Source organism: Octopus bimaculoides, chromosome 5 (genome assembly GCF_046866305.1).
Source record: "Octopus bimaculoides isolate indiv1 chromosome 5, ASM4686630v1, whole genome shotgun sequence".
Lineage (NCBI taxonomy): Eukaryota > Metazoa > Mollusca > Cephalopoda > Octopoda > Octopodidae > Octopus > Octopus bimaculoides.
In genome coordinates, this window is record NC_142932.1 from 103,534,087 (window position 1) to 103,559,986 (window position 25,900).

The following is a 25,900-nucleotide window of genomic DNA, read 5'->3' on the forward strand; positions in this document are numbered from 1 at the left end:
TCACCAGTCCCCAGTCAAGTCGTCCAACCCATGCTAGCATGGAAAGCGGACGTTAAACGATGATGATGATGATGATATGTTTGTGTCTATGTTTGTCCCCCAACATCACTTGACAACCAATGCTGGTGTGCTTACGTCCCCGTAACTTAGCGGTTCGGCAAAAGAGACCGATAGAATAAGTACTAGGCTTCCAAAGAATAAGTCCTGGGGTCGATTTGCTTGACTAAAGGCGGTGCTCCAGCATGGCCACAGTCAAATGACTGAAACAAGTAAAAGAGTATTCATCTGTATGTTGGTTAAAAGGTGGCATGCTGGGCAAAATGCTTAAGGGCATTTCATCCCTCCTTATGTTCTGAGTTCAAATTCCAAAGTTGACTCTTTCATCCTTCCAGGGTCAATAAAATACCAGTTGAGCACTGGGGTCGATTTAATTGACATAGCCTCTCCCTGAAATTACTGGCATTGTGCCAAAATTTGAAATCCTGTTGGTTAAAAGCAAATAGCAAAAACTAAAATTAACTGAACCCTTTAAGAATGTGACTTTTGTTCCAAAGTGCTTTTTTTTTTTTTTTTTTTTCATTTTAACATAGTAGGTTGGCTTATTATAAATAATTCAGCACATTAGTTAGGAACAGAATTTCTAATGTTATCCTTGATCAAAGTTGTTGCTATCGTAGCTCATCTAATTAATTATGTCTTTAAAAGATTCACTTGTTTTAAACTTTTTTAAAAAGTGGCTATAATTGTTGTTGTTGGCACTCCGTCTCTTACGACGTTGAGGGTTCCAGTTGATCCGATCAACGGAACAGCCTACTCGTGAAATTAATGTGCAAGTGGCTGAGCACTCCACAGACACATGTACTCTTAACGTAGTTCTTGGGGATATTCAGTGTGACACAGAGTGTGACAAGGCTGACCCTTTGAATTACAGGCACAACAGAAACAGGAAAAAAGAGTGAGAGAAAGTTGTGGTGAAAGAGTACAGCAGAGTTCGCCACCATCCCCTGCCTGAGCCTCGTAGAACTTTAGGTGTTTTCGCTCAATAAACACTCACAACGCCCGGTCTGGGAATCGAAACCGCAATCCTATGACCGCGAGTCCGCTGCCCATTGCGCCTCCACAGGCTATAATTAAGACCAATTTAAAAAGTCAAAGCAACAGATGTGAAACAAACTTTAATTTGTATCTCATTTGTTTCAGGCACTAGACTGTAGCTATACTCAGCTCTAGTTATTTGTGATTTTTGTGTGTACATGCATGCATCATTAAATGTATCAAAGAAAAAAACACAATTTTTATGAAATAAAGACATTTTTATTCTATCATTAGAAAAATAAAAAAAGAGGCACAAATAGCAGGTGGTGAAAATGCTTTCTTTTTACAGGAAAAAGGAATAGCAGGGATTTTGCTTTAATATTGTATGTATATAAAATATTTTTGATTTATTTACTAGGAGCAAAACCAACTCGGTCATCTTTAGCATCAAATGTTGTGTAATATTTTCCAATAAAAACATCTCCCAATATCCACAGTGGCCCTGCAGGAGGAGGAATGTCAATTCCCATAAAGCCACTTAAACAAATTGTCTGTCCAGCTTGAGTTACCTGCGAGATAATGGCACGTCCACATTGATGAGTAATAATTTAAAGTAATTAAAACTAGTATATATTATATATATTACAAAATGGCTAAAAAAAGAGAAAATTAAAAGTTGAATGGAATTTTAAAAGGATGGAAGTATGGTAAGAAATAAATGATAGTGCATTAATGGAGGTTATTTTAAAATTAAAAAGCCATTAAAATTTTGTTTTTAAGAGATGATATTAATATCTAAAAAGATACATGCAAAATGAAAACACCAAAGCAATATTCAGATAAAGCAAAACAGGAAGAATGAGATGATCCATGCTGCTAAATAATTTTTTCAATATTCCACCCTTCTAGATTAAATTTTGTTTTAATGCATATAAGCAGCTCTTTGGAAGAGCCGTGATAATATGTAATTAGGTACACTTGGGAGAGGGAAAAAAATTGTTACACTTTCACAACTCGAATTGTTAACTCATTTAACATTCAAGTACAAAAAACTTTGTAATCTCAATACTTCTTTAATATACCATAGAGCTGATGGGGAGTGGGGACTTGGATTAATTTGAAACCCCCCAGAATGTATAATGTTATGAAGAAAAATAATACTGGTACAGTTTGACAGATTTAATGAAACTGAAGGAAAAGTTCTCATGCAGGTTAACCAAGCATGCAACTACAAAAGAAACCTACAAACTATTTGAAACTTCAACAGAGAAGCAAAGCAAGTAGAGGGAGTGGGGGGAAAAGAAGACACTAAAAGATGAACCCACTATAAGTGCACACAAAATATAAACAGATCTTTCCTTTTAGCTCCTTGACTTTGCAAACCCCACCCGGTTATTCTGGAGATCAAATTCAGCATAGTTTGGTCCTAGAAATACATCCCCAAGAATCCAAAGGGGTCCAGCTGGCTTTGGAATGTCAATTCCCATGAAACCACTCAAGCAGACAACTTGTCCCATTGAATTTACCTGAAATATTCGTTTAAAAAAAAAAAAAAACATTCTGACAAATTTTTCAAAAATATTAAGGGAACTTAAGTGCATGTTTTTATATATCATTATCATTTAATGTCCACTTTCCATGCTGGCAACAGAATCTGTCAATACAGTTCTAAGAGATGAGGAATTATGTACATTATTTACATTTGACGAATAGTTGTCCTCATCTTGTTTAACACAACATTTCAGCTGATATACCCTCCAGCCTTCATCAGGTGTCTTGGGGAAATTTTGAATCTGGGTTCTCATTCCTAAGGTATTTTTCTATGTTATTATTCAGGTCACTGCCTGGAATCAAACTCGGAATCTTGGGGTTAGTAAGCCCGCACTCTTAACCATTATGCCATATGCCCATAGTGGTTAAGAGCGCGGGCTACTAACCCCAAGATTCCGAGTTTGATTCCAGATTCCAGGCAGTGATCTGAATAATGATAATAATAATAACATCGAAAAATACCTTAGGAATGAGAACCCAGGTTTGAAATTTCCCCAAAACACCTGACGAAAGCTAGAGGGTGTATCAGCTGAAACATTGTGTTAACAACAAACAAGATGACGACAAATATCTGTCAAATGTAAATAATGTAGAATCTGTCAAGTTAGAGGACTATGCTAGCTCCATTATCTGCATTGGAAGTTTCTATAGATGGATGCCTTTCCTAATGCCAACTACTTTACAGGAAGCTTTTTCCATGTAAGGTCACCAAGTACTCACAAGACAAGGTTTCTCAGCTGAACAGAGTATAGTATCGAGGGAGATGAAAATATGATAGAGGGACAGGTGTCTTGCTGAAAAGGAGATAAGGTGCAAGCATGGCCATGTGGTTAAGAAGCTTGTTTCCCAACCATATGGTCTTCGGTTCAGTCCTGCTATGCAGCAACTTAAGCGTCTTCTGTTACAGCTCTGAGCCAACAAAATCTTGTTAGATATGATAGACAGAAACTGAAAGAAGTCATGTACATGTGATTATGTGTACCTTTGTCTTGACAATGCATGATGGTTATAAACAAGCATGCTGTCCATTTCCAGTCTTCCATGAAAAAATATCTATCTAGCCATCAGGTTACAGAAAACTAGCTTCAACAAATTCTGACTGACCCATCCAAATATGAAAAAGTGGACATTAGATGAGATTTGATACACACACACACACACACACACACACACATACACACACACACACACACACACACACACAGGTATTACAAAATTTGACTTACCTTAAGTACATAATCTTTGGCAGTCAAAATGAAATTTTTACCACCTAAAGTGAAGGTTACAGAAGGCATTGAAGGAATGCTACTACAGTCGACCAAAAACTGGAAAAGAAAAACAGAAAACATGTTAGTGAAAATTTTTAACATACAAAGCTATATACAAGTCTTCTTATAAGTTATCTTGTTTTTCAGATTGTACTTGTTAAAACCTGTTTAAACAAGATATTTTCATGGGTGCATAAATACCACAGAGCAAGGAAAGTCTCAGTTGGTTAGATTCTAGCTTGCAGACACACAAGTAACAATTTGTTGCTTTAATAGACCCTCATGAAAATGGAGGTCACAGCAGAGCACATTAGACACGTCATGCTTTACGAGTATGAAAAAAGCAACAAATGCCATAAAAAAAAAAAATGTGCAAGAAGTGTATGGTGAAGGTGTTTTGAAAATCTGCAAGTGCCAATGATGGTTCCATAAATTTCGACAAGGGGACTTTAGCTTGGAAGATGCATGCTGCTCTGAGTGCCCTGTCTCTTGGTAATGATGTATTGAAAGCTGCTACTGGAAGAAATCCAAATGGAACTGTTGAAGAGTTAGCAGAATGGGTTAATTCATCATTACCATTTGTAAGAACTTGGGACCATGTCTAAGCTTGGCAAGTAAGCTCCACATGAACTGATTGAAAACAATCTTAGAGAACATGTCAATATCTGCATTGGTCTTTATTCACTTGAAAAATAAAATCTTCCATTTTTGAACTGCCTCGTGACAGTGATGAAAAGTGGGTACTCTATAAGAATGTTAATCATTGACATCAATGGGTTCAACCAGAACAAGCAAGAGAGCCCATCCAAAACAAGGTCTTCAACCTCAGAAAGTTTTGTTAAGCGTTTGGTGGAACAGATTTGGTGTAATGCAGTTTGAAACCTTGCCACAAAACCAGACAATTACAGCTCAAGTGTACTGTGAACAAATTGATATATTAAAGGAAAAACTTATAGAAAAAAAGGTGCTCTTTAGTCAATTAAAAGGGTGTCATTTTCCATCGTGACAATGCCAGACACCATAGTGCAAGAATCACACGTACCAAGATTGAGGAGCTCGGTTAGGAGAAGCTTCCACATTCTCCTGACCTTGCTCCTTTGGATTATCATTTATTCTGAAGCTTGCAAAATTTTATTGATGGAAAAGAATACAATTCCTTAGAAGCACTTGAAATGAACCTTCAAGAATTTTTCTTCTAAGCCAGCTGATTTCTATAGGAATGGCATAAAAAATCTTTCACAGCACTGGAAGAATGTTATTGGTTCAGATGGGGAATATATAATTAATTAAATTGGTACCTCAATTGCTTTTTTATTTCTTCAAAGCCTACTACAAAAAAATGACAATACTTATGGGATGACCTGATATTTAAATGAGCAAATTGCAAAAATAGATTATATATAATTCTACAATAGTAAACATAACAAAATGTAATTTATACTCCCGAGCTTTTGAAATAGGTTTTTATCTTTCAAGCTTTAGATAAGACACCAATTAATGAGAAATTTGCTGAAGAAATTCTTGATTAGAAGTAATACACTCAAATTTTATATTTCATCTGAAATTGTGATTAAATTTCACAAATGTCAAAGAGTCTAAAATTTTACCCAATAGTAATATAACAATTTTTGTCATTTAATAAATGAACTTCTTCAGAAAAACTACAAGAGTGGTTTGTTGAGAGATTTAGCTCTGGAATTTTACTGACACTCATTTCATCAACCCACAAATGATGAAAAGCTGTGCAGTACAAGTTGAACTGAGATACAAGCAGGATGGAAGCTACATAGTATAGTCTCATACACTGCTGTTTCAATCATCACCAGTCTTACATATATTAGACGAACGAGCTCAGGACGCTGAACTTTTCAGGTAAGATGACAAAGGTCCGAGATGCCTGGTGCCTTGCTGTACTCAAGAAGATCCATACTCCACAGCAGAAGTGTTAAGACTGGTCCCTCTGGTGGTGAAAAACACTCGTGGCAGTGCCACGTAAAAGTACCCAGCACACACTGTAAAGTGGTGGCATTAAGAAGGACGTCCAACTGTAGAAACCATGCCAAATCAGACTGGAGTCTGGTGCAGCTCTGATCAACCCATACCAGCATGGAAAATGGACGTTAAATGATGCCCATACCTTTTCAATGTGTATTGGTGATATAAGTGGCATCAATCAACCCATTTTCTATTTTTAGTTGAAGCCATTTCACATGTCTTTCCCAATATCAAACCGAAGAAAGATATTAATAACATAAATATTAAAGAAATGGTATCAGGAAATCAAGAAAGGATGAACTTCAAATAATAAATCTATAGTATTACCAGGTAAATCTGTTATCTGGCAAAATTTTGAATGTTTCGTACCAGATTCATAACACCACATGATCCTCTCACCTTCCCTACCCCCACCCTATCTTCCATCCTCCTCTTCTGATAGTGACTTCTGCTCTCTATTACAGAGATCACACATTTTAAGTTGGATTATGAAGAAATTTTGTTTTAGTTGTTCAGAATTTGAATGGGACTCCCAGATTTTAGTGCCTTAGGGCAGGGGTTTTCAAACTGTGGTCTGCGGACCACAGGGGGTCCGCAAGGACAAGACAGGGGGTCCGTAGACAGCAAATACTTTTTATGGGCAATTTGATTCTATATGTTTTTTAATTGACAATAAACCTATTTGTTAAATACTGTTAAATAAATAAATGTAAAAATATGTTATTTTAAGCAAATATTTATGTATAAATTTCATAAGCGTTTATAAGGGGGTCCCTAAAGTAAAGCCTGAAATATAAAGGGGTCCGCAAGTCAAAAAGTTTGAAAGCCCCTGCCTTAGGAGATTGCCTTGTTTGCCTAGTGGGTAGTGCTAGTCTTGGATGGACTAGTTATGAAAGTTAGAGAGAATTATAACACAATTAGGAAAAGGATTAGAGATGATATACAGATCAGCTTTATGCTTGGAAGAAGAACCACCAATGCTATCTTTCTGGCAAGGCAATTTCAGAGGTTCTTTGGTAACACTAAGTCCTATATTTGACATTTGTCAGCTTGGAGAAAGTCTTTGATAAAATATCATCCTTTGTAATCTAGTAGATGTTCAAGCCATGTGCAGAAGTACAGTCACCAATGAGATCAATGACATATTTAGCATGTAAATAGATATCCATCAGGACTTAGTACCTTCCAATTTATTATAGTCTGACAGGTTATAACAGGAAGTTAAGATTAGCAGTGCATGGGAACTCCCTTCTGCAAGATGACTATTTCTTACACCTGAATTAGAACTTAAGATTGGAGAAAAATTCCAGATGTTGAAGCAAAACCTAGAACCAAAAGGCTTCAAAGTAAAACTAGCAAAGACTAAACTGTAAATCATCATCGTCATCATTTAACATCTATTTTCCATGCTAGCATGGGTTGGACAGTTTGATAATGGAACTGGCAAGCCAGAGGATTGCACCAGTCTTTACTGTGTGTTTTTGACATGGATGCCCTTCCTAACACCATGCAACTTACAGAGGAAAGAAAACAAGACCCAGTTACAATCAATGAAATGAACAGTCATATTAAATATACAATATAAGAGTAGATAAGAATTTCATATGATGTACCCAGTGAAAATTATGCATGCACAAAAGGTGCAGTGGAATCATAGGTTAACAATATTCACTCTACTATGCTGTCCATGTAATGAGGGAGGACACTGAACCTACTTCAACTCATTCCCAACCACCATGTAAGAGCAGTTGATGAGTGACAAATACAAGAGGTAAAGAAGAGAGAGAGAGAGATGGACAGCAGTACAGGTCGAGTGGTGTAGAATGTATTGTGTAGAAACCTATTCAACAAAGTCTCTTCTACATAGGCCAAGAGAGTAGAGAGAGATGAAGACGGTCCAATGCAGTCCCTTATACAAGGACCATTTGCTATACGCAAGCATCACAGAAGGAGAGAAGACAGACGAAGGGAAATGAGTAAAAGTGAGATGACAGGAGTAAATGTATATGTGCATATGATGTTCCTCTCAGTTTCCACCAACAATTCCATTGACAAGGCACAAGTCAGTTCGAGCCTATAGTAGGCACCTGCCCAAGGCACCATGCAGAGAGACTGAGCCCAAAAACAATGTGATTGTGAAGCAAACCTCATAACCACACAGCAACTGCCTGTGCCTGTCTATGTATATGACAAAAAAAAAAAATTAAAACAAATTATCAAAGCTAGACATACAAAATAAAAATCAACATTTTAATACAATCCAATTTAAAATTCATATAAAATACCTCGCCACCAGGTACAGCTTTAGCTCCAATAAGCTTATTGAGGGCAGTGATCTCAGCTGTTGGGCCAGCAATCAGAGAAGTGCCTGTGTCAGCAATAGCTGCACAACCACCTTTACAGAATGTCGCATTTTTCACTGCTACACTGCATAAGAAAATACAATATTGTTGATCAAACAAAAATTTAATAGACTAACATGAATTTCAAAAGAATAAGCACAAAGCTTCACATATATAGAAGTAGCAATATTCATGCAATTCTGAAGTAATTTGGTAAAATACTTTCAAGTAGAAATTAAAATGAGAACTTAATGTCTACTCAACAATGAGTCTATGCATTTTTCTTTTAGACAAAACTTGTATGAAATTCCTGCAAAGGATGAGAAAGAGTTGCCACCTATCTTCAAACAGAAGTTTGTCAGACTATGTTAAAGAATTACTAAAAAGAAAGATAGTAACAGGAAATATTGGTTTCAAATTTTGGCACAAGGTCAGCAAGCTAAGTCGATTACATCAACCCCAGTGTTCAACTGGTACTTATTTTATTGACCCTGAAAGGATGACAAGCAAAACCAACTGATGACATTTGAACTCAATGTTAAGTCAGAAGAAACGCAACTAAGCATTTTTTCCATCATGGTAGAGAGTTCGCCAGTTTGCCGCATTAGTAACAGAAAATATTACATAGTAATAATTACTACACCAGGCTCAGCATCCCTGGTGATAAGTATAAAGTATTTCCACTAACAGATGTAGGGTCAAGTTTGCTTTGCAAACATGTGGTTTTGGTTTCAGTCCCACTTAATGAAACCTAAGCAAATAGTTTTCTACTGTTTTCTTGGGCCAATCAATGCTCTGTGAGAAAATCTGGTACATAGAAACTACCAGATGAAAGCTCATCTTATGTGCATGTGTGTCCTCACTTGACAACTAATATTACTTCATTTTATAAAGCACAGAAAGAGGAAAGGCTAAGTTGACCTCAGTAACATTTTATTTCAGCAGCTAACATGCAGTAATAAGCACTACAGGATAATTTTGTCTTGAGCTCTGAGGATTCTGCCAATTAACTGCTACTATAACAACTATTTCTAATTTAGGCACATGGCCAGCAATTCTGAGGGGTGTTTTTGATAGAATCAGCTTTATAATATTAGGCAGGTTCTTTATTTTATTGACCCCCAAAGGGATGAAAATCTAAGTTGGTCTCAAAAAGATTCAAATTCAGAATGTAAAAAGTCACAACAAATACCAAAAGGCATTATAGTATATGCCTTTTGGTATATACCAATATGCCTTGGTATATTGGTATATACCAATTGGTATATGCCAATATACCACCTAAAGGATGAAAATGTGGAAAAAAGAAGAAAAAAAGGAAAGATTTAATCTATTTTACAAAAATATACCTGTCCATTTTAATCTGCCAGTAACCCTTCTTAGTGACAGGTAGATAGGTCATGTTGCCAACGTAGTGTTTAGGATCTGTTCCTCCCAAAATCAACTCACCACCTTCCTTGGCACCGGGATCACTAAATTGTAAATAAAAAATAAATAATTCATCTTAATATATTTATGTTCGAATAAACAACATAAACATCATGAGAGAACAGACTTATAGTAAAAAAGAGAAAATGTTGAAAAGGTTGCATAAACAGAAAGTTATAGTAAACAAATTCAAAGATCTTCGAAATATTGTATTTCTATTTCTTTTTACAATCTACAATTTAATATTTACATTTTTTTAAAAATATCATGCACTCCAAATTTTAAGGGTCAACATACCGGTTGATATAGAAAGAAAACACAGGACTATCTACAACTTTTTGATCCACCATTTTATAGAAAACAGGTTCAACTCCATCAACAGAAATAGTGTCATATCCCATTCCAAGGATGCCATCAAACTTAGCAGCAACAAACACAATTCCAGGCTGACTTGTGGCTTCAGCAAATGTTTGATCTTTTACAGAGACTGTTCCAATCTACAAAATACAAAATTGCACAAGAAAATGTTTAACCCTTCAACATTTTAACCAGCCATATCCAGCCCAAATATTCTACCCGTGTTATGTTCAATCTGACCAGATTTAATCTTTCACACCTACCCTACAATGTCATTCTAAAGACGAACAACCATATCGTTGAAATCTCAAAGCTACTAGATAATGCATGATGAATTCAAAACATGAATAAATAAGCATTACATTTGATTGACTAATCTAAATGCTTAAGGACTGAGTCATAAAATTTCAGGAAATACTTTCATAATGAAATTATAAAGTAATAAGTAATTCTAGTTAGATACATACAGTTTATGTAATTGTATTTTTGGTACATCAAGAAAAAAAAAACAAGCTTGAAATTATTTATTTGACTAAAAAGATTTTATCTTTAGGAAGAATTAATCGAAGTTACTTAAAACAAAATATTTTCAACACAAAGCTTCGTCGTCATTGCTTTGGTAAGGAGAATCTTCTATGGCTGGATGCCCTTCCTGTCACTTACCCTCACCTGTCTTCATGCAAGATAATTTCCCCATGACCAGACGTTTTCACAGAAAATTGGGGACAAAGAACTTTACTTGTACGACAATGACACTAGTTTACAACCATCATGTAACATAAAGAGAAGGAGAGTAAAAAACACACACCCACAAAATGAGCTTTTATTTTCCATCCACTAAGTCTATTCACAGATGATTCTTGCCTAAAGTGCCACACAGTGGAATTGAAAATGAAACCATGGGGTTGGGAAGTAAACTTTTTACCACAGTCATATCTGAAGCAAAAACTTGTTTCACACTCTAATCAGATGATTTTCAAATGTAGTTTGCCATAATGTAATGGTTCAATGAATGTGGATTAGGATGGAATTTAGAACAAAGTTAAAACAATACTTCATTAAGAAATTTGAAAAGCAAAACAATGAAGATTGTACTTAATTCAGTGGCCCATCTAATTCCTATTATGTTCAGGTTACTGTTGAAAAACAAAACAGAATTCTTTTTAGTTTACATAAATTTCTGCTGACTATTTTAAAATACTTACTGTTACTTTGTCTGTGCTCAGGAAACCAGTTAAGCTACCACTTCCATAGTGTATAGCAAAGTCTGTACCGTTTGGTTTATATGTGGTAGATTTAGTATTATCATATTTGTTATGAAACACTGAAAAGAAAATTTTTTTAAGAGTTAACACCAGATTGTTACCATTAAATTTAAAATGAACTAAAGCTGATATGGGCTAAGTACATGAAATAAATCTAACACCTAGGTCTTGCAGTTGAAATGGTAAATCTATTATTTAACACCTAGTCTTCTCTATTATAAATCAGTTACTCATAAGCATAAGCATAGCTGTGTGGTAACTAGCTTGCTTCCCAACCACATAGTTCCAGTTCAATTCCATTGCAGGTCACCTTGGGCAACCAAAGCCTAGTGAGTGGATTTGGTAGACAAAAACTTAAAGAAACCCGATTTATATATCTAGATATGTGTGTTGTGTGTCAATGTGTTTGTCCTCCACCACTTCTTGACAATTGGTGTTTGTTTATATTCCAGTTACTAAGCAGTTCAGCAAAAGAGACAATTAGATTAAGTACCAGGTTTTATAAATAAGTGTTGGGATCAATTTATTTGACTAAAACCCTCTAGGTTGGTACACCAGTGTTGCCGCAGTCAAACGACAAACAAGATAAAAGATACAAGCTGTGATAAGCCTCATTTGCTCTAAATCACAAAAAAGTTTGTCTTCAAGTAATTCATGCATCAAAGTAGTACCCAAAATCTACACAGGACTTGGTAATATGGTAAATTTATCAAAAAAAAAATCTCTACACAGTCACTCGACCTGCTAGAAATAGCCAAACCACAATGTCAAAACACATTGGATAACAGACTGCCAAAACAAGAATGCTCACAGGTCTACTCAAACAGTTGTTTTTCCTATAGCTAAAAAGCAATAATCTGAAGCCTTTTCCATAGAAAATAATGGTTTCTGATTTAGACACAAGGCCAGCAATTTTGAAGTGAAGAAGGTGAGTCAATTACATCAACCCTAGTACTTGGGAGCTACTTTATTTAATCAACCCCCATGAGGATAAAAGGCAAAGTTGACCCGGATGGGTTTGAACATTAAGAATAAGAAGAAATACCACAAAGCATTTTTTTTTTGCCAAAGCTCTAATGTTTCTGCTAGCTTGCTCTTTTTTGCTAGAAGAAAAAAATAAACATGCATGAAATTATTCAAGTTGCCAACTTGTTTTGTGAAATCTATAAATATTCTGTAGCTTGCATAAAACTGATATGTTAATATTTTTCTGTCCAATTCTTTCTAGAATATTCATTATGTCATCATTGTCTGCATAACAGTCCTAAAACTGAATGATGTTAAACAGAAACAGATGTAAAAAGAAACATAATCAAATGTCTGAAACAAGGACAAATCTTTAACTCTTTAGTATTTAAACTGGCCATTTCCGGCCCAAATATTCTCCTTGTTTTATGATCAGACTGGTCGTATTCAGCCTATCACACCTACCCTACAATGTCATTCTAAAAATAAACAACCACATCATCAAAATCTTAAAGTTACAAGATAATGCATGATTACTTCAAAACAGTGTGAATCAAAAAGCATTAAATTTGATGGAGTACTCTGAAAATTAAAGAGTTAAAGAATGTAATTATACTTACAACATGCAATATCAGTAATTTTGCATTTCTTGGAAGGCACCCATAAATTGGAAGAACCAGTATCAAAGACAACCTTGAAGGTTTGAGGTGGTGACCCAATAGATATAACACCATAATATTGAGCCTTAAAAACAAAAGAAAAAATATTTAGGATTTATTCATATAGAATATACACATGTCAAAAGTAAATAGGCACCTCCATTTTGAAAGATTTATTTCTCGAAACAAAATGTCATTTGAAGCATTTAAATACTTAATCTGGTATTGAGACCTGCTTTATATAGTTTTCAAAGATTTAACTCATTTGGACATCATACTAATGAGCAGTGTCCACACAAGTAAAATGGGTTAAAGAGGAGTGTCTATTTACTTTTGAGATGTCTATGTACAAGGGGGGATCCAGGATTATTTTTAGTGGGGGTGTTGCCCAAAAATTTTGTAAAATACTATATAAAGGCGGGAATTGCAATTCATAACAAATGGACACATTTTAATGTATTCTAATTTTGTTGTAGCAGAGCATATGTATATGAAACAGTAATGCTGTGAAACTGCTGGAAATAAAATAATGTTATAAAAACCTTAGTCCCTCGATTTTATTGGGAAACTAGAGCAACACCCCTGCATCCACCACTGGTGTATATGCACACATATAGTGATACAAGTTCTGACAACATTGTTTAAGTAATATATAAGCTTTTATTTTCTATTGTTATGATTTCACATTTATATATTTTAAATACAATATTTGTTACTGTGTTGTGAACAGCTTAATAGCTTTTGATATTTCAGAAAAATCTGATTAGCAAAGGGTGAGAAATTAACTGTTCTCTTAATATATATATATAATCCAGTTCAAGATGGACTGAGTAACCAGCAATATAAACAGCAAGGCAGTGAATGAGTTATCCTACAATCCCCAAGCCATAGCAGGTTTGTGGGGTTTAATGAATGCATTTGGAAAATGGCGAGTGTAGTGAGGTGAGAGGGAGAGATGTAATATAAGAAGCCCAAGTGTCTTCAACTGTTTGCTTATATTAATGCTAAAGGGAATTCTGAATCCCTTTTTAAATAGTATACAGACATACATGCTGCTATATTTCATGTTGAGAAAAATTTAGGTCTTAATAGACACAAGATGTGATCTATTTCTAGCGCATTAATTGTCCACGTTAGTGGTCGACGTTATTTTTTTTAAATGTACCTTAATCCCCTGAGATTGCAGATAATATTTCTCAATCTCTTTGATTCTTTAGATGTGCTGGCCTCCTGATAATTAATCGATATTAATTAATATATGAATAATTACCAGATTTTATAATAATATTTTACACATTACCCATGTTCTCATACTGAATATATACGACGCAGTAAATATTTTCTGCAGATATATTCCTGGAATTAGCACGCCAAAACGAAGACTTTTGAATTTTACCATTAAGCTGTAATTAGCAGAACCATATGCACGCGCACCCATGGCGGTGGGCAACTCTGTATATGATTCTGATGATTGTGGTTACATTACAAATCAGGCTGAAGAGGAATTAGACAAATGGTAAGAATTTGTTAAATCCGAAACTGGTCCCTGTTTAAGAATGCTTTTTTAGGTGATTTTAAATGTCTTGCCCGCTCACGTTTTGGTATGCTGCTATATTTCATGTTGAGAACAATTTAGGTCTTAATAGACACAAGATGTGATCTATTTCTAGCGCATTAATTGTCCACGTTAGTGGTCGACGTTATTTTTTTAAAATGTATATAAGTATATATATATATATATATATATACACACACACACACACCTATCTATACACACACACACACACACATCATTGTTTCAAAGTCCACTTTATGCTTGCATTGGTGAGACAGAATTCATTAACGAAGATTTTCTACAGCCAGATACCTTCCTGTTGACAACCTCAGAGGACATTGTGATGATATGTGCACATATACACACATGCATATTATATAATATGCTTCCTAGACCCAACTTATAAGCACTACCAAAAACCAAATGAAAAGCTTAGGTATATACATAAATAGTCTTGTCACCCTCTTATAGTGTTCAAAAACACTAAAGCCATTAGATAGGATCTCCTAGCAGCAATAGGATATCTCATCTCTTCCTATAAGGAAATATTAGGTATGATATTAGAGTATGATATTGGTTAGTCACCCATATAGTTAATCATGTTATATAGGAAGGTGACAGAGCCATTGACTATTATCAAAGCCTCATAGTCAATTGTTACAGGAGTAAAGGAGAAGTCCCACAGAGAGGTAATTATGACAGTATCAAATTGCTAGACAAGGTCATGAAAGTTAGGGTAATATAGCTCAAATGATTAGGAAGAGAATTAACCTAGACGGGATGCCGTTTAGCTTTCTGTCAGGAAGAAGTATTACCAATACCATCTTCTTAGTAGTGAAGGTGCAATGCTATAATTTTAATGTCCATTTCTACAAGCTTTCATGGGTCACAAGAGGCTAACTTGTCAACAGCATCTGCTTTTCTTGTCACCAACTGGTACCCATTTCCAAGAGAGGTAATATTTCCCCATGGCTGGACAGGTTTTCAGTTTTTGTCTATCAAATCTAAACTCACAAGGCTTAGGTCAGCCCAAGGCAACAGCAGAAGGGACTCAAAGTGCCATGAAATGGGATTGAACCCTAAGCCATATGGTTGGCAAGCAACATACACACACAAGCACGCACATATACACATCACTCTCGCTTGCAGTTTGTGTATGATGCCAATTGAAAACCAATGCCTTTAACCAGGAGACAAAAGAAAACGATGCAAATATGCACACACACACACTTATTCATTCAACATTTGCTTTTTCGTGTTAACTTGGGTTAGGCAAGTACATATCATTGAAGTATGTCTCGTAGTCAAACTCCCTTCTTGGACTAACCCTCCACACATCTTCAAAAGATGTGTTAGCAGATGAAATTGTCAACGTTTACCATTACAGAGTACAAAATGCAAACATTCAGTCTCTCTCTCTCTCACACACACACACGGTTTGATACAGTTTCTGTTTCAAACTTACTCACAAGGCAGTGGTCAGCCAGAGACTTCAGTAGAAGACAAGAATATGCACTAAATAATTCTCATATGCAATCCCAAATATTGTTATCAAATATTTTTGAGAAAGCACATTCACACTTACATTTGTGTAAAACAAAAAAAAAATGGAAAAAGGAATGTGGAAATTAATTTACATCAAGATAATTAGACAGAGGCTCTGGAACAGGACCTCCATATCTGGAAGCAGGGTTGAAGAATTTTATCATTTCCCCGGTGGTTCCCTTGCTCAAGAGATCATGTCGGACACTGGTCATCTTATGTAATTTGATTCTGTAAGAAAACAAAGACAATGAAAGTGGTTGACATAACATTTTTAGAAGAAAAATAAACAATATACTTAGAACTTAGAAGCAATGAAAACAATACTGAGAATATCAATACATACAGTATTTGAAAAGCTGCATGCGAATTATTAGATTCACCCCAATTTCAGCAGCATACACTTGGAAAGAAGAGAGTCTGGGACAAAATTAGCTTATAGGACCATGGGCAATTTCTTTTTTTATTTTTTGTACATGCCATCAAAGACAGTAATTACTGTATACCAGTGAGTCTCAAACTGTGCTCCACAAGGAGTATCTAATTACACTACAAACTTTAAAAATATAATTAAAGGCTTTATAAAATCTATACTCATGCTTGAAAAAAGTCTTGGAAAACATGTTATTGAACAACTTTGTTATACACAAGGCAGTGGTTAGCCAGAGTCTTCAATAGAAGACACAAGAATATGCACTAAATAATCCTCATATGCAATCCCTAATATCATCAAATATATTTTTAATAAAGCAAGACAAGCAATATTTTTCTGTATATTTTCTAAAAAATTTTTTTTCTTTAAAACAGTTTTCCATGACATTCCATGTGAATTGTACGAGTAAATTTTTTTCTCTCCAAAGTTCAAAGTTAAAAATATTGAGAAATACTACTACAGATATTTGTATACTAATAGGAGTTCAACAAGTTGTATTCATTGAGCCTCTTTTACTCTTTTCTTTTACTTGTTTCACTCATTTGACTGTGGCTATGCTGGAGCACAACCTTTAGTCGAGCAAATCGCCCCCAGGACTTATTCTTTGGAAGCCTAGTACTTATTCTATCGGTCTCTTTTGCCGAGCCGCTAAGTTACGGGGACATAAACACACCACCATCGGTTGTCAAGCAATGTTGGGGGACAAACACAGACACACAAACATATACACACACACACACATATATATATATATATATATATATATATATATATATACACACATATATACGACGGCCTTCTTTCAGTTTCTGCCTACCAAATCCACTCACAAGACACTTGCCCAAGGTACCATGCAGTGGGAATGAACCCGTAACCATGTGGTTAGTAAGCAAGTTTCTTACCACAGCCACTCCTGCGCCTGATAGTTTTTAAATGATAGACATCAATGAATTTCTCACTTTAACTGAAGGCTATAAATTAATAAGGAAATTGGGGGTTTTTAAGAGCAGAAATGATACAAATGGCCTGAAATGACTCCAATAAAAAGTGAAAACCAGTTCTGGCTATGGCTAAACATATACTGTTGGCATAACAATAGAAGTCATTAAAATATAAACAAAACAAGGTAAAGCAAAAGTTTTTTTGAGGGGGGGGGGGTAAATAAATAATAGTTATGATTTTCAAAACAACACCATCAGCTGAAATCCTATTTTTACATCGTACATTACTGCAAACTATTTTCCTCATGTCACTGGAGAATCATAAGATGTGTTTCAATTGTAATATTATTTGACAGTGAAATATGAACAATAAAAGTAGAGGGACAGAAATGCAAGAGCTAAAAGTAAATGACATACAATGTCAACTTGACAGACTAAATTAGAAGTTAAAATGTTAAGTAGAGAATATTAGAAATACTGCAATACAAGTCTAACTCATTTTTCATTCTCATCAACCAACTACCTGTTCAGTCTCTATAGTAACAGATGAGCTTTCCTACATTACGCCAATGGTCTCTTCTCCTTGACAAATTCATATCTGATGCAAGATATAAGGTTCTCAAATTTGCATCAGCAGCAATTATCAATAATTGCCCCGACTCCACAGCTCTGGTTATGTTATGTTACCATAAGAGATTGTCAAATTGTTGGATAGCATTTTAATGATTTTGAGGGTTTTAGTTGGTTCTTGTTCCTAACTAGAGTTTAGAGATCACTATTTCAATTTGACAGGTGTAGTAATTCTTTGTGCTGCTGCAGAAGACTAAGTTGCTATATTCCCAACAAGAAGATGTTTCAAGGTTATTTTGAATAGCAGAACAGATCTAGAGTTGTTTGGGTTAGATGTACATGGTACAGTTTTACTAACTTTGACTCAATGCAAAATCTAATGCAATGCACTAAAATTTCCAATTTCACAGATACTTATTTCAAAATAATTGCAGCGTGGAAGGTGTTTATAAGCCATTTAAAATAACACACAAAAACCATTAGATTCACTTCAACATTTAAATTTAATTTGTCAAAATATTTTCGTTGCTTTGAGACCGTGACCTGTTCACTGACAAAATTCTGTGCTGCATCTCATTTTGTCAGTGAACAGGTCACAGTCTCAAAGCGATGAAAATATTTTGACAAATTCAATTTAAATGTTGAAGTGAAACTAACAACTTTTGTGTGTTATTTTAATGGGCTTATAAACACTTTCCACGCTGCAATTGTTTTCGTTCCAGCACACGATCTCAGATCAGGTCACTTGCTATGCAAGTACATCTCCGCAATATTTCAAAATAACCAAACCAGAATTAAGGGCTTCTCTATGAAATAGGATCTGGTAGAAGCAATTCTGTTTCTAAGAACAAAAGGTTAGTAAATTTTTGATTTGGAGTTTTCATTCAACTCTCATTCTATAGATACAATGTTACTTGAATAATTTTTGTAGGGAGAAACTTCCGTATTTTACAGTATAATTTTCACTTTAAATTTTTTATTCAAACACTAATCTTTAAAAGGAAAAGTTGTTTCTTATGAAAAGTAAAATGGATACAGGATAACATGCTATTTTATAAATACATAAAGTACTGATTGTGTAACAATTCAATTGTATATTAATCAGGATGTATTTTTTCCAATTACATTTTAAAAAGAAATCTATACATTTGTGAAAAGGGTGGATGTTGTCTCACAAGCAGTTGTGCAGGCAAAAGTGTTAGTAAATGTAGTTGGATTGACCTGAAAATTTGCACACCTATGTTAAAAGTGCTGCGAAATTTGCATGACAACTTTGAGTTTGCTCAATTGAAAGGCATGGCCTCGAGGGCAAAATTATTCATCTTTAAAATGTAGCCCGAGTAGACCCAAATGAAATTGGGTGATAATAGTAGTAAAATATAATTCCCTATCTGATTTTATATTAAAATTTAACAGTAATATATTTATATTAACCACAGAAATTTCAGACAAATCAATAGAAAACAAAATTCTAATTCAATTATCTACAATCCTTCTCCATTTTAAGTTAATGGAAAATATTCGTCAGTCAACTGAGAGACAAGAATGCACCTGTAAAAACACTATCAACTGATTGCCATAACCTTATTTACCATTATGCCCAGACTCAATTGTAAATGATAAAATTACCTTTTATGTTTCTCAACTGTCTAGTTCCAGTCTAATTACTTCACAAATATTCTCAATTTGTTAACCTATCCTCCTCTCTTTCTCTAGATACCAAAACCAAGAGTATGGACAATTTTCTCTACCCCTCAAACACAATATTAGCTAAAAATCAAAATATTTCTCAGCTATATCACATTAGTAAGGTACATACTGACTAAGTTCAAACACACCATTCTTTTTCCAAGGTCAGAATTGTACCGAACCTGTTCTAGACATTAGTGATAATATCAACAATCATATTTACCAATTCTTCCCTAATTGCTAAACTAGGTTGTTCAGAATAACATCCACTATTGCTTCAGTCTTGAAACTTGATTGCTTTCAATCATGGTATGCTTGTTTACTGAAATGTGTGACTCACTATCAATAGTGAGACAACTAATGGTTATCAAGTAAGAGGTTTCACATCTGAAAATTCTTTAAAAAGCAAACAAACATCCCTTCATACAGATTTAATTGCTTTTTAAGCCTTTATGGCTTATTTCTAATGCACAAACTATCCCCCTTTTCAGTGTAATCAAAATTTAAAAAAGGTTTAGTACGATGCCCATAACTGAACAGTTTCTAAATAATTTGATGATGTCGACCCAACTGAAATCATATCTCATCATTCATTTTATGTGATTTTGATCAAGATATTAATTTAAGTATGAACACTTCAGTAAGGATCACAGATGAGTTGGAATTAAAAGGGTTAAAGTCTATATTTTTTATCAGTAATTAAAAGGACCCAGTAGTAGCTCTTAAGTCAAAAAATATTGTAGTGTATGCCTTAAGTCTTTTAAAAATCATAATTTAGGCATATCTAATGAGACATAACACCTTATATTATCAATCAATAAAACATGTACCATAATTGATGGCATAAAAGACACACAGTCATTTGACATACTCCAATTTCAACAGTGCATATTCAGGAAAACCCTCTTAGCTTTTAAACCGTTATTATCTGGCCAAAATAATCTACTTGTTTTATCCTCAAACTGGCCAGATCCAGCCTTTCACACTTACACTACAATACTATTCTAAAAATAAACAATCATGTCATTGAAATATCACAGCTACAAGGTAATGCATGACTAATTCAAATCAATGAGAATAAATAAGCATTGCATTAAACAAAAGAAATCTGAAGACCCAATTTTGCATATTGGAGGACCCCAGTTGATTTCTTTGTGACATTCATTGAAAAATTTACATCTTATATGCTGCCAAATACTGGAAAAGTTTACAGGCAGGATAGGCACAGAATATGGGAGAAGGGGGGTGGTCAACTACATTACAAATAAAGATTAAAACAGTAAAACTATATACTGGACTAATAATGACTATAATACTGAAAAGAAACCAGCTTAGCAATAGCATTGCAATACTACAATTAAAATGAGGTAGTTGTAGATCATTATATAAATTTTTGGCAACAAATATTAGTCATAAGTTTGAGATTTTTTTTTTTTTTTTGAAAAAGGTTAAAGTGATGGCTATTTGGTGAAAGATTTAAGGTTAGAAATGTATATGAATTCAGTTGAGCAACACTTATGTGCTAACCTGCCTTCAGCTAACTCATGGCAGCAGGAGCTAATTTGTCAATTTGGAAAGAATTTTTTAGAAATTATTTTGAAAATTGTTTTCATCACCCTGTCATTCAGTTCATGAAAGACAATTGAAAATGCCATAAAAATCAGTCCAGCCACTCCACCACGGTCACACACAGAAGCTTTGTTCCTAGCTTTATTGATGTAATTATTTAATGAAATTTTCATAAACTTGATATTAAAAAGGGGAAGAATGAATAGAATGAAATTCATGAAATAAAATAACCATTTTATACACTACTTTGTAACTAATCTATAATAGTAATGGATATAATGAGCCAAGTAAAACTTTATGGTTACCTGACATGCTAGTCAAATTTCCCTTCACTTATACTTCTATAACAGCTGGAATGCTACTGATCATTAAATCTGCTCAATAATTGTTGAGCTGGGACTAAATAATGACAAACAAGGTTTACAAATCTAAAAAGCCAACAAATCTTGTCATTATAAATATCAATGATTTAGCATAATTCAGATGAAGTAGTGACTCTTTTAATGGCTTCAGCCACTGTACTGTAGCCTTGTTTATTTTAGACTGGTATAAACACATAGTTTCCATATATCAAACTTCACTCACAAAATACTGGAGCAGTATTTGAACTCTGAGTGTTGAGGTAAGCTGAAATACTATAGGGAAGTTAGCTACTCCAAAGTCCAAATAATTCCGACAATATCATCTCTGGTGTTTGGTGGTTCTGCTGAATATTGCCTTGCTTCTGGAAAGATTTCATGCTGTCTACTAAAATTAATCTGTAGCATCCCTCATATTAGGCCACATCCAATTGTCATTTTACAAAGACATGCACACACACACACACACACACAGTGTGTATGTATTGTATAAAATCCTCATTTAACATCATGATCTATGCTGTATATATCTATAAGTGCAGTTAACCACATCGTTTCAGGTTCAACTTTTACTGTGTAGCACTTTGAACAAGTGTCTTCAACTGGGCCCACCAAAGCCTTGTGAATGAATTTGGTAGATAGAAACTGAAAGAAGCTCATTGTGTGTAGGAATGTCTATGTATTTACATTTTCATTCTATGAAAACTGAAAGCTACAAGGTGATGTCACTTCTCTGTCCATTTGCTTTTCAACTTCAAAGACATTAGTAAGTCATCCCTTACTTGAAAACAGGTAAGGGTTATTCACAGGAAGGGCATCTGGCTGTGAAACATCACCTCAATAATATATTCACCTAATCCATGCTAGCAATGAAAAATAGACATAAATAACAAATATATATAACTTGAGAGTCCACCTTCACACCTCATCACCACAATTTTATCTTTCTTTCCAGCTTTACCTGGTTACGCTTACCCACTCTTCTACAATGCAAACAGCCGTAGGGCTCTTCTACAGCAAGAAACCCGTTCCAGCCCCTTGTTTCATACTCCAGCCTCTCATCTAGCATGGAGTTACCTCCCTCTCTACAGTAGCCCCATTCAGTTACGGGGAAGCTTAGTTTTGTGAGCTGCATGGCAATCTTACTAGTGTTGGTGCCACAAAAAAAAAAAAAAGACCCCAATACTGTATGTTAAGGGCAACCAACCATAGAAACTGTCAAAGTAGACAGTAGAGCACGATGCAGACCTAAACTCATACTAGTATGGAAGATGGACGTTAAATGAAGATATTGATAGTGGAAGCGGCATATAATCCTGTGTAATATCATCAACCGGTTATCGTGGTCAAAAAGTTTTGTTTCAAAGTGATCACAATAAGCGACTTCCACTGTGTATATCTTTATTTTTACGTTCTTTTTCTTTGATTACATGTTGATGCAGTATTTTAAGACCAGATGCCTTCCTTCACTCATCTGATTTGAGGCAATAGAAGAAAACACTCTCTCATGGTATCACTCTCTCATGGTATCAATTGCGTGCATACACGCATATCCTAAGTAAAAAAAAACCCACACATTATTAAATAGAGTATGAAAAATATTTGGTATATACATATACATGACAACACACTCCCTTCATTCTCTCACACACACACACACACACACACACTTCACATATACGTACAGATACCCTTCACTTTAAAACTGAAGTAGAAAATTTTTTACGTAAATTAACCAACAACAATGACATTTCTGCAAGTCAAAACGAAAGATGGCCAGGGTTATCCTTCATTTTGACTTGCAGAATTGTCATTTGGATCATGGCCAAATATTTTTTCATTAAAAATATTAAGCTATTTAAAAATTCTTTGATAACAATCACAAAAAAACGAGACAACGTTAGACTTCACTTGTCTTCAACAACATAAAACTTAAACCAAAATACATTGTTTCGTTTATTGGGTAATAAGATTCAAAGCATCCAGTTACGACAGAGGCGCTTGGAATATGTCATCCAAATCCATTCTATCCAAAGACACAGAATCTGTGCGTGTGACAAATTAATTCATGGAAGGTCAAATCGCTATGCGACCACATTTTATCTTCAATGACATCAATGCAGCAAAAAGACCGAAATTGGCCTTGGCGCATCGTGGTACTGGTAATCTACTACTTTTCGCTTCAGTTAGATATTACAAACACTATTGATGTGGGAGTAAATCTTCTTACAAACAGTTTAATCTCCTGTCATGCGAATCAGAGATCCGTTCGCTCCTTATTTCTACCTCCTTTTAAGTTTTACTCGCGGCCTCGAGAAAACATGAACATCACACGATCTCATATACATCTCAGGTTGTATGTACATAAAAAATCGATATTTCTAGGTTACATCAACGGACAACATAGAATACGCCGATTTATTTACGTAGTTTCACAATCGTTGCAGCCATTAGGGAAAAAAAAAGAAGAAACGAGAGAAATTACGTAACAAAAAGTATTTTTCTTCAACATTCTGCAGCCTTGACAAAAAAAATTGGAAAGTCTTAAATCTTCGAACAATAACACCTTACAATGAAATAGTTCAATAATCATTTTCGCATCCATACAAAGGAAGCCAACCAACCCTCAACCAGTAAAAGTGGAATTAGATCAAATTCATGCAAGAACGAATAAACAATTTGAATGCATCAAAACACTTAGGCATCCTTAATTTGTTGTTTAACCCTAGGTCAACAGATCTACCAAAAATCTCGTTCGTTCAAACCGTATGCTTTTAAAGCATGAATGATGTGTCTCTTAAAAACGGTATGGTGTCATCAGAGGCTACTGACTTATTTCTAGTAGCAAGCGATAACGTAGTTACCCCCAATGTCCTTAATATTTATTAATTACAGATATGACGAATACAAAATTTGTATATCATATTTTGTGTATCACAAAATATGTTGTTACCCTACTGATAATGTACACAAAATATTTCAAACCACCTGAACAAAAAACAATATAGGTGTATGAGATTTTGTACACAAAGATGACTTTCTCAAAATAGTGTCAAAATAACTAAATCTGTTGCGAGTTTTAACAAATTTATTATTTCATATAATTAGTTAAACCTGTTTATTTATTTTATGCGGTTTTCCGTGAAACCTGTGATGTGATTTCAATTCTATGAATCCAGCAGGTTTCTTTGTTCAATTTTAATAAGTCTTTCAGAAATAATTAGTAATTATTTATTTAAAGCAACAAAGAAAGTCAACTAAGAGAAATAAATATCACGTCTGAAATGTATTTGTTTATGTAGGTACCGTTATTGTAATATAAATACATATACGCATGTATCTTGTAAGTATAATCCTAGTAACAAAGTTTCTTATCAGAATATTTTCTTTGTTATTTGTAATAAATCAGCTGCACAATTATCTTTATAGTAACGTCAGCCATTCACATTTATATTAGACGAAGAATTAGGATGGATATTTAATGAATGACTCAAAAGTGCCCGTAAGATTGTGTGACCGAAGTTTGATATGCTTTGATCTCAATCTTTAACACTATCCAACATAAAATAATAAAGGAATAGAGTTGATGTTCTCGGTCACAACAGAAAAAATTGTGTACTTGATTTGTCAGGCCGCCCTTTGAGCTCAAATGCCTAACGAAACTATTATTTTCAACTGCATATAGCATAAAAGGTAGAAAAAAGATAATAATAATAATTATTATTATAATTATAATAATAACAAATAATAACCCAGGGTTTCAGGGTAGAATTTAACAGTTGTTAGAAGTACAGCACAACATAATTCAGTGCACCATACATTGGTAATGAGAAAGTGGTTTACAATAATAAATACTTGGTTTATAATAATAAATATTGGCGACAAGGCTGTCACCAATCTAAATTGTAACATGGAAAAATAATTTTTAAAATAGCTTACCTTTGAAGAGCATGGCAACTGGCGAACGCCAGGCAAATGGTAATGAATAGAAGAGATTTCATGTTGACAATCGGGTGAACCTCAAATCAACTGACTAAAATAACATCTAAACAATCAGGTTATATATGGACGGTCGCCCGGTAACCAGTATAAACCGATAACAATTACACTCAGGAGATCAAGTTTCAAACCGGAAGAGGGTTGGTAAAGTGTCGTCTCAAGACCGAAATAAACAAATTTAAAAAAAAAAAAAAAGAAAGGAGTATTAAAAAGGAAAAGAATGTAAAGTAACGTGATTAAAAAATTTAAAAGTTACAAAGATCGTTTCGTTAGAGATAAAAAAAAATATATACCGCTAATCTTTATTATTCATTTAATTATTTATAAATTTTTATTTTTCAAAATAAAATAGATAATAATTATAAATATAGAGAAAG

General features: G+C 34.4%; 1 protein-coding gene across 2 annotated transcripts; it reads right to left on the bottom strand.

Moving 5' to 3' along the window:
• Positions 1-1,292: 1,292 nt before the first annotated feature.
• On the bottom strand, positions 1,293-25,559 carry LOC106870172 (lysosomal aspartic protease). 2 transcript variants are annotated; one of them, XM_014916170.3, is made up of 9 exons: positions 25,464-25,559; positions 16,059-16,194; positions 12,828-12,951; positions 11,182-11,300; positions 9,917-10,116; positions 9,541-9,663; positions 8,135-8,276; positions 3,813-3,911; positions 1,293-1,604 (listed from the first exon to the last, which is right to left on the bottom strand). In XM_014916170.3, the coding sequence occupies exons 1-9, from the start codon at positions 25,523-25,525 to the stop codon at positions 1,443-1,445; spliced, it is 1,167 nt and encodes a 388-aa protein (XP_014771656.1). In that variant the 5' UTR covers positions 25,526-25,559; the 3' UTR covers positions 1,293-1,442. The 2 variants fall into 2 exon arrangements, with proteins under 2 accessions (XP_014771656.1, XP_014771655.1); XM_014916169.3 differs by having other exon boundaries at positions 1,293-2,561.
• Positions 25,560-25,900: the final 341 nt, after the last annotated feature.

Coding starts and splice junctions, on each gene's coding strand:
- LOC106870172 (XM_014916169.3), bottom strand. CDS start 25,525: ATGAAATCTCTTCTATTCATTACCATTTGCCTGGCGTTCGCCAGTTGC. Junction 16,195..25,463: donor AGTTGCCATGCTCTTCAAAG/GTAAGCTATTTT, acceptor GTTTTCTTACAG/AATCAAATTACATAAGATGA. Junction 10,117..11,181: donor TGAGCACAGACAAAGTAACA/GTAAGTATTTTA, acceptor TGTATTTTGTAG/ATTGGAACAGTCTCTGTAAA.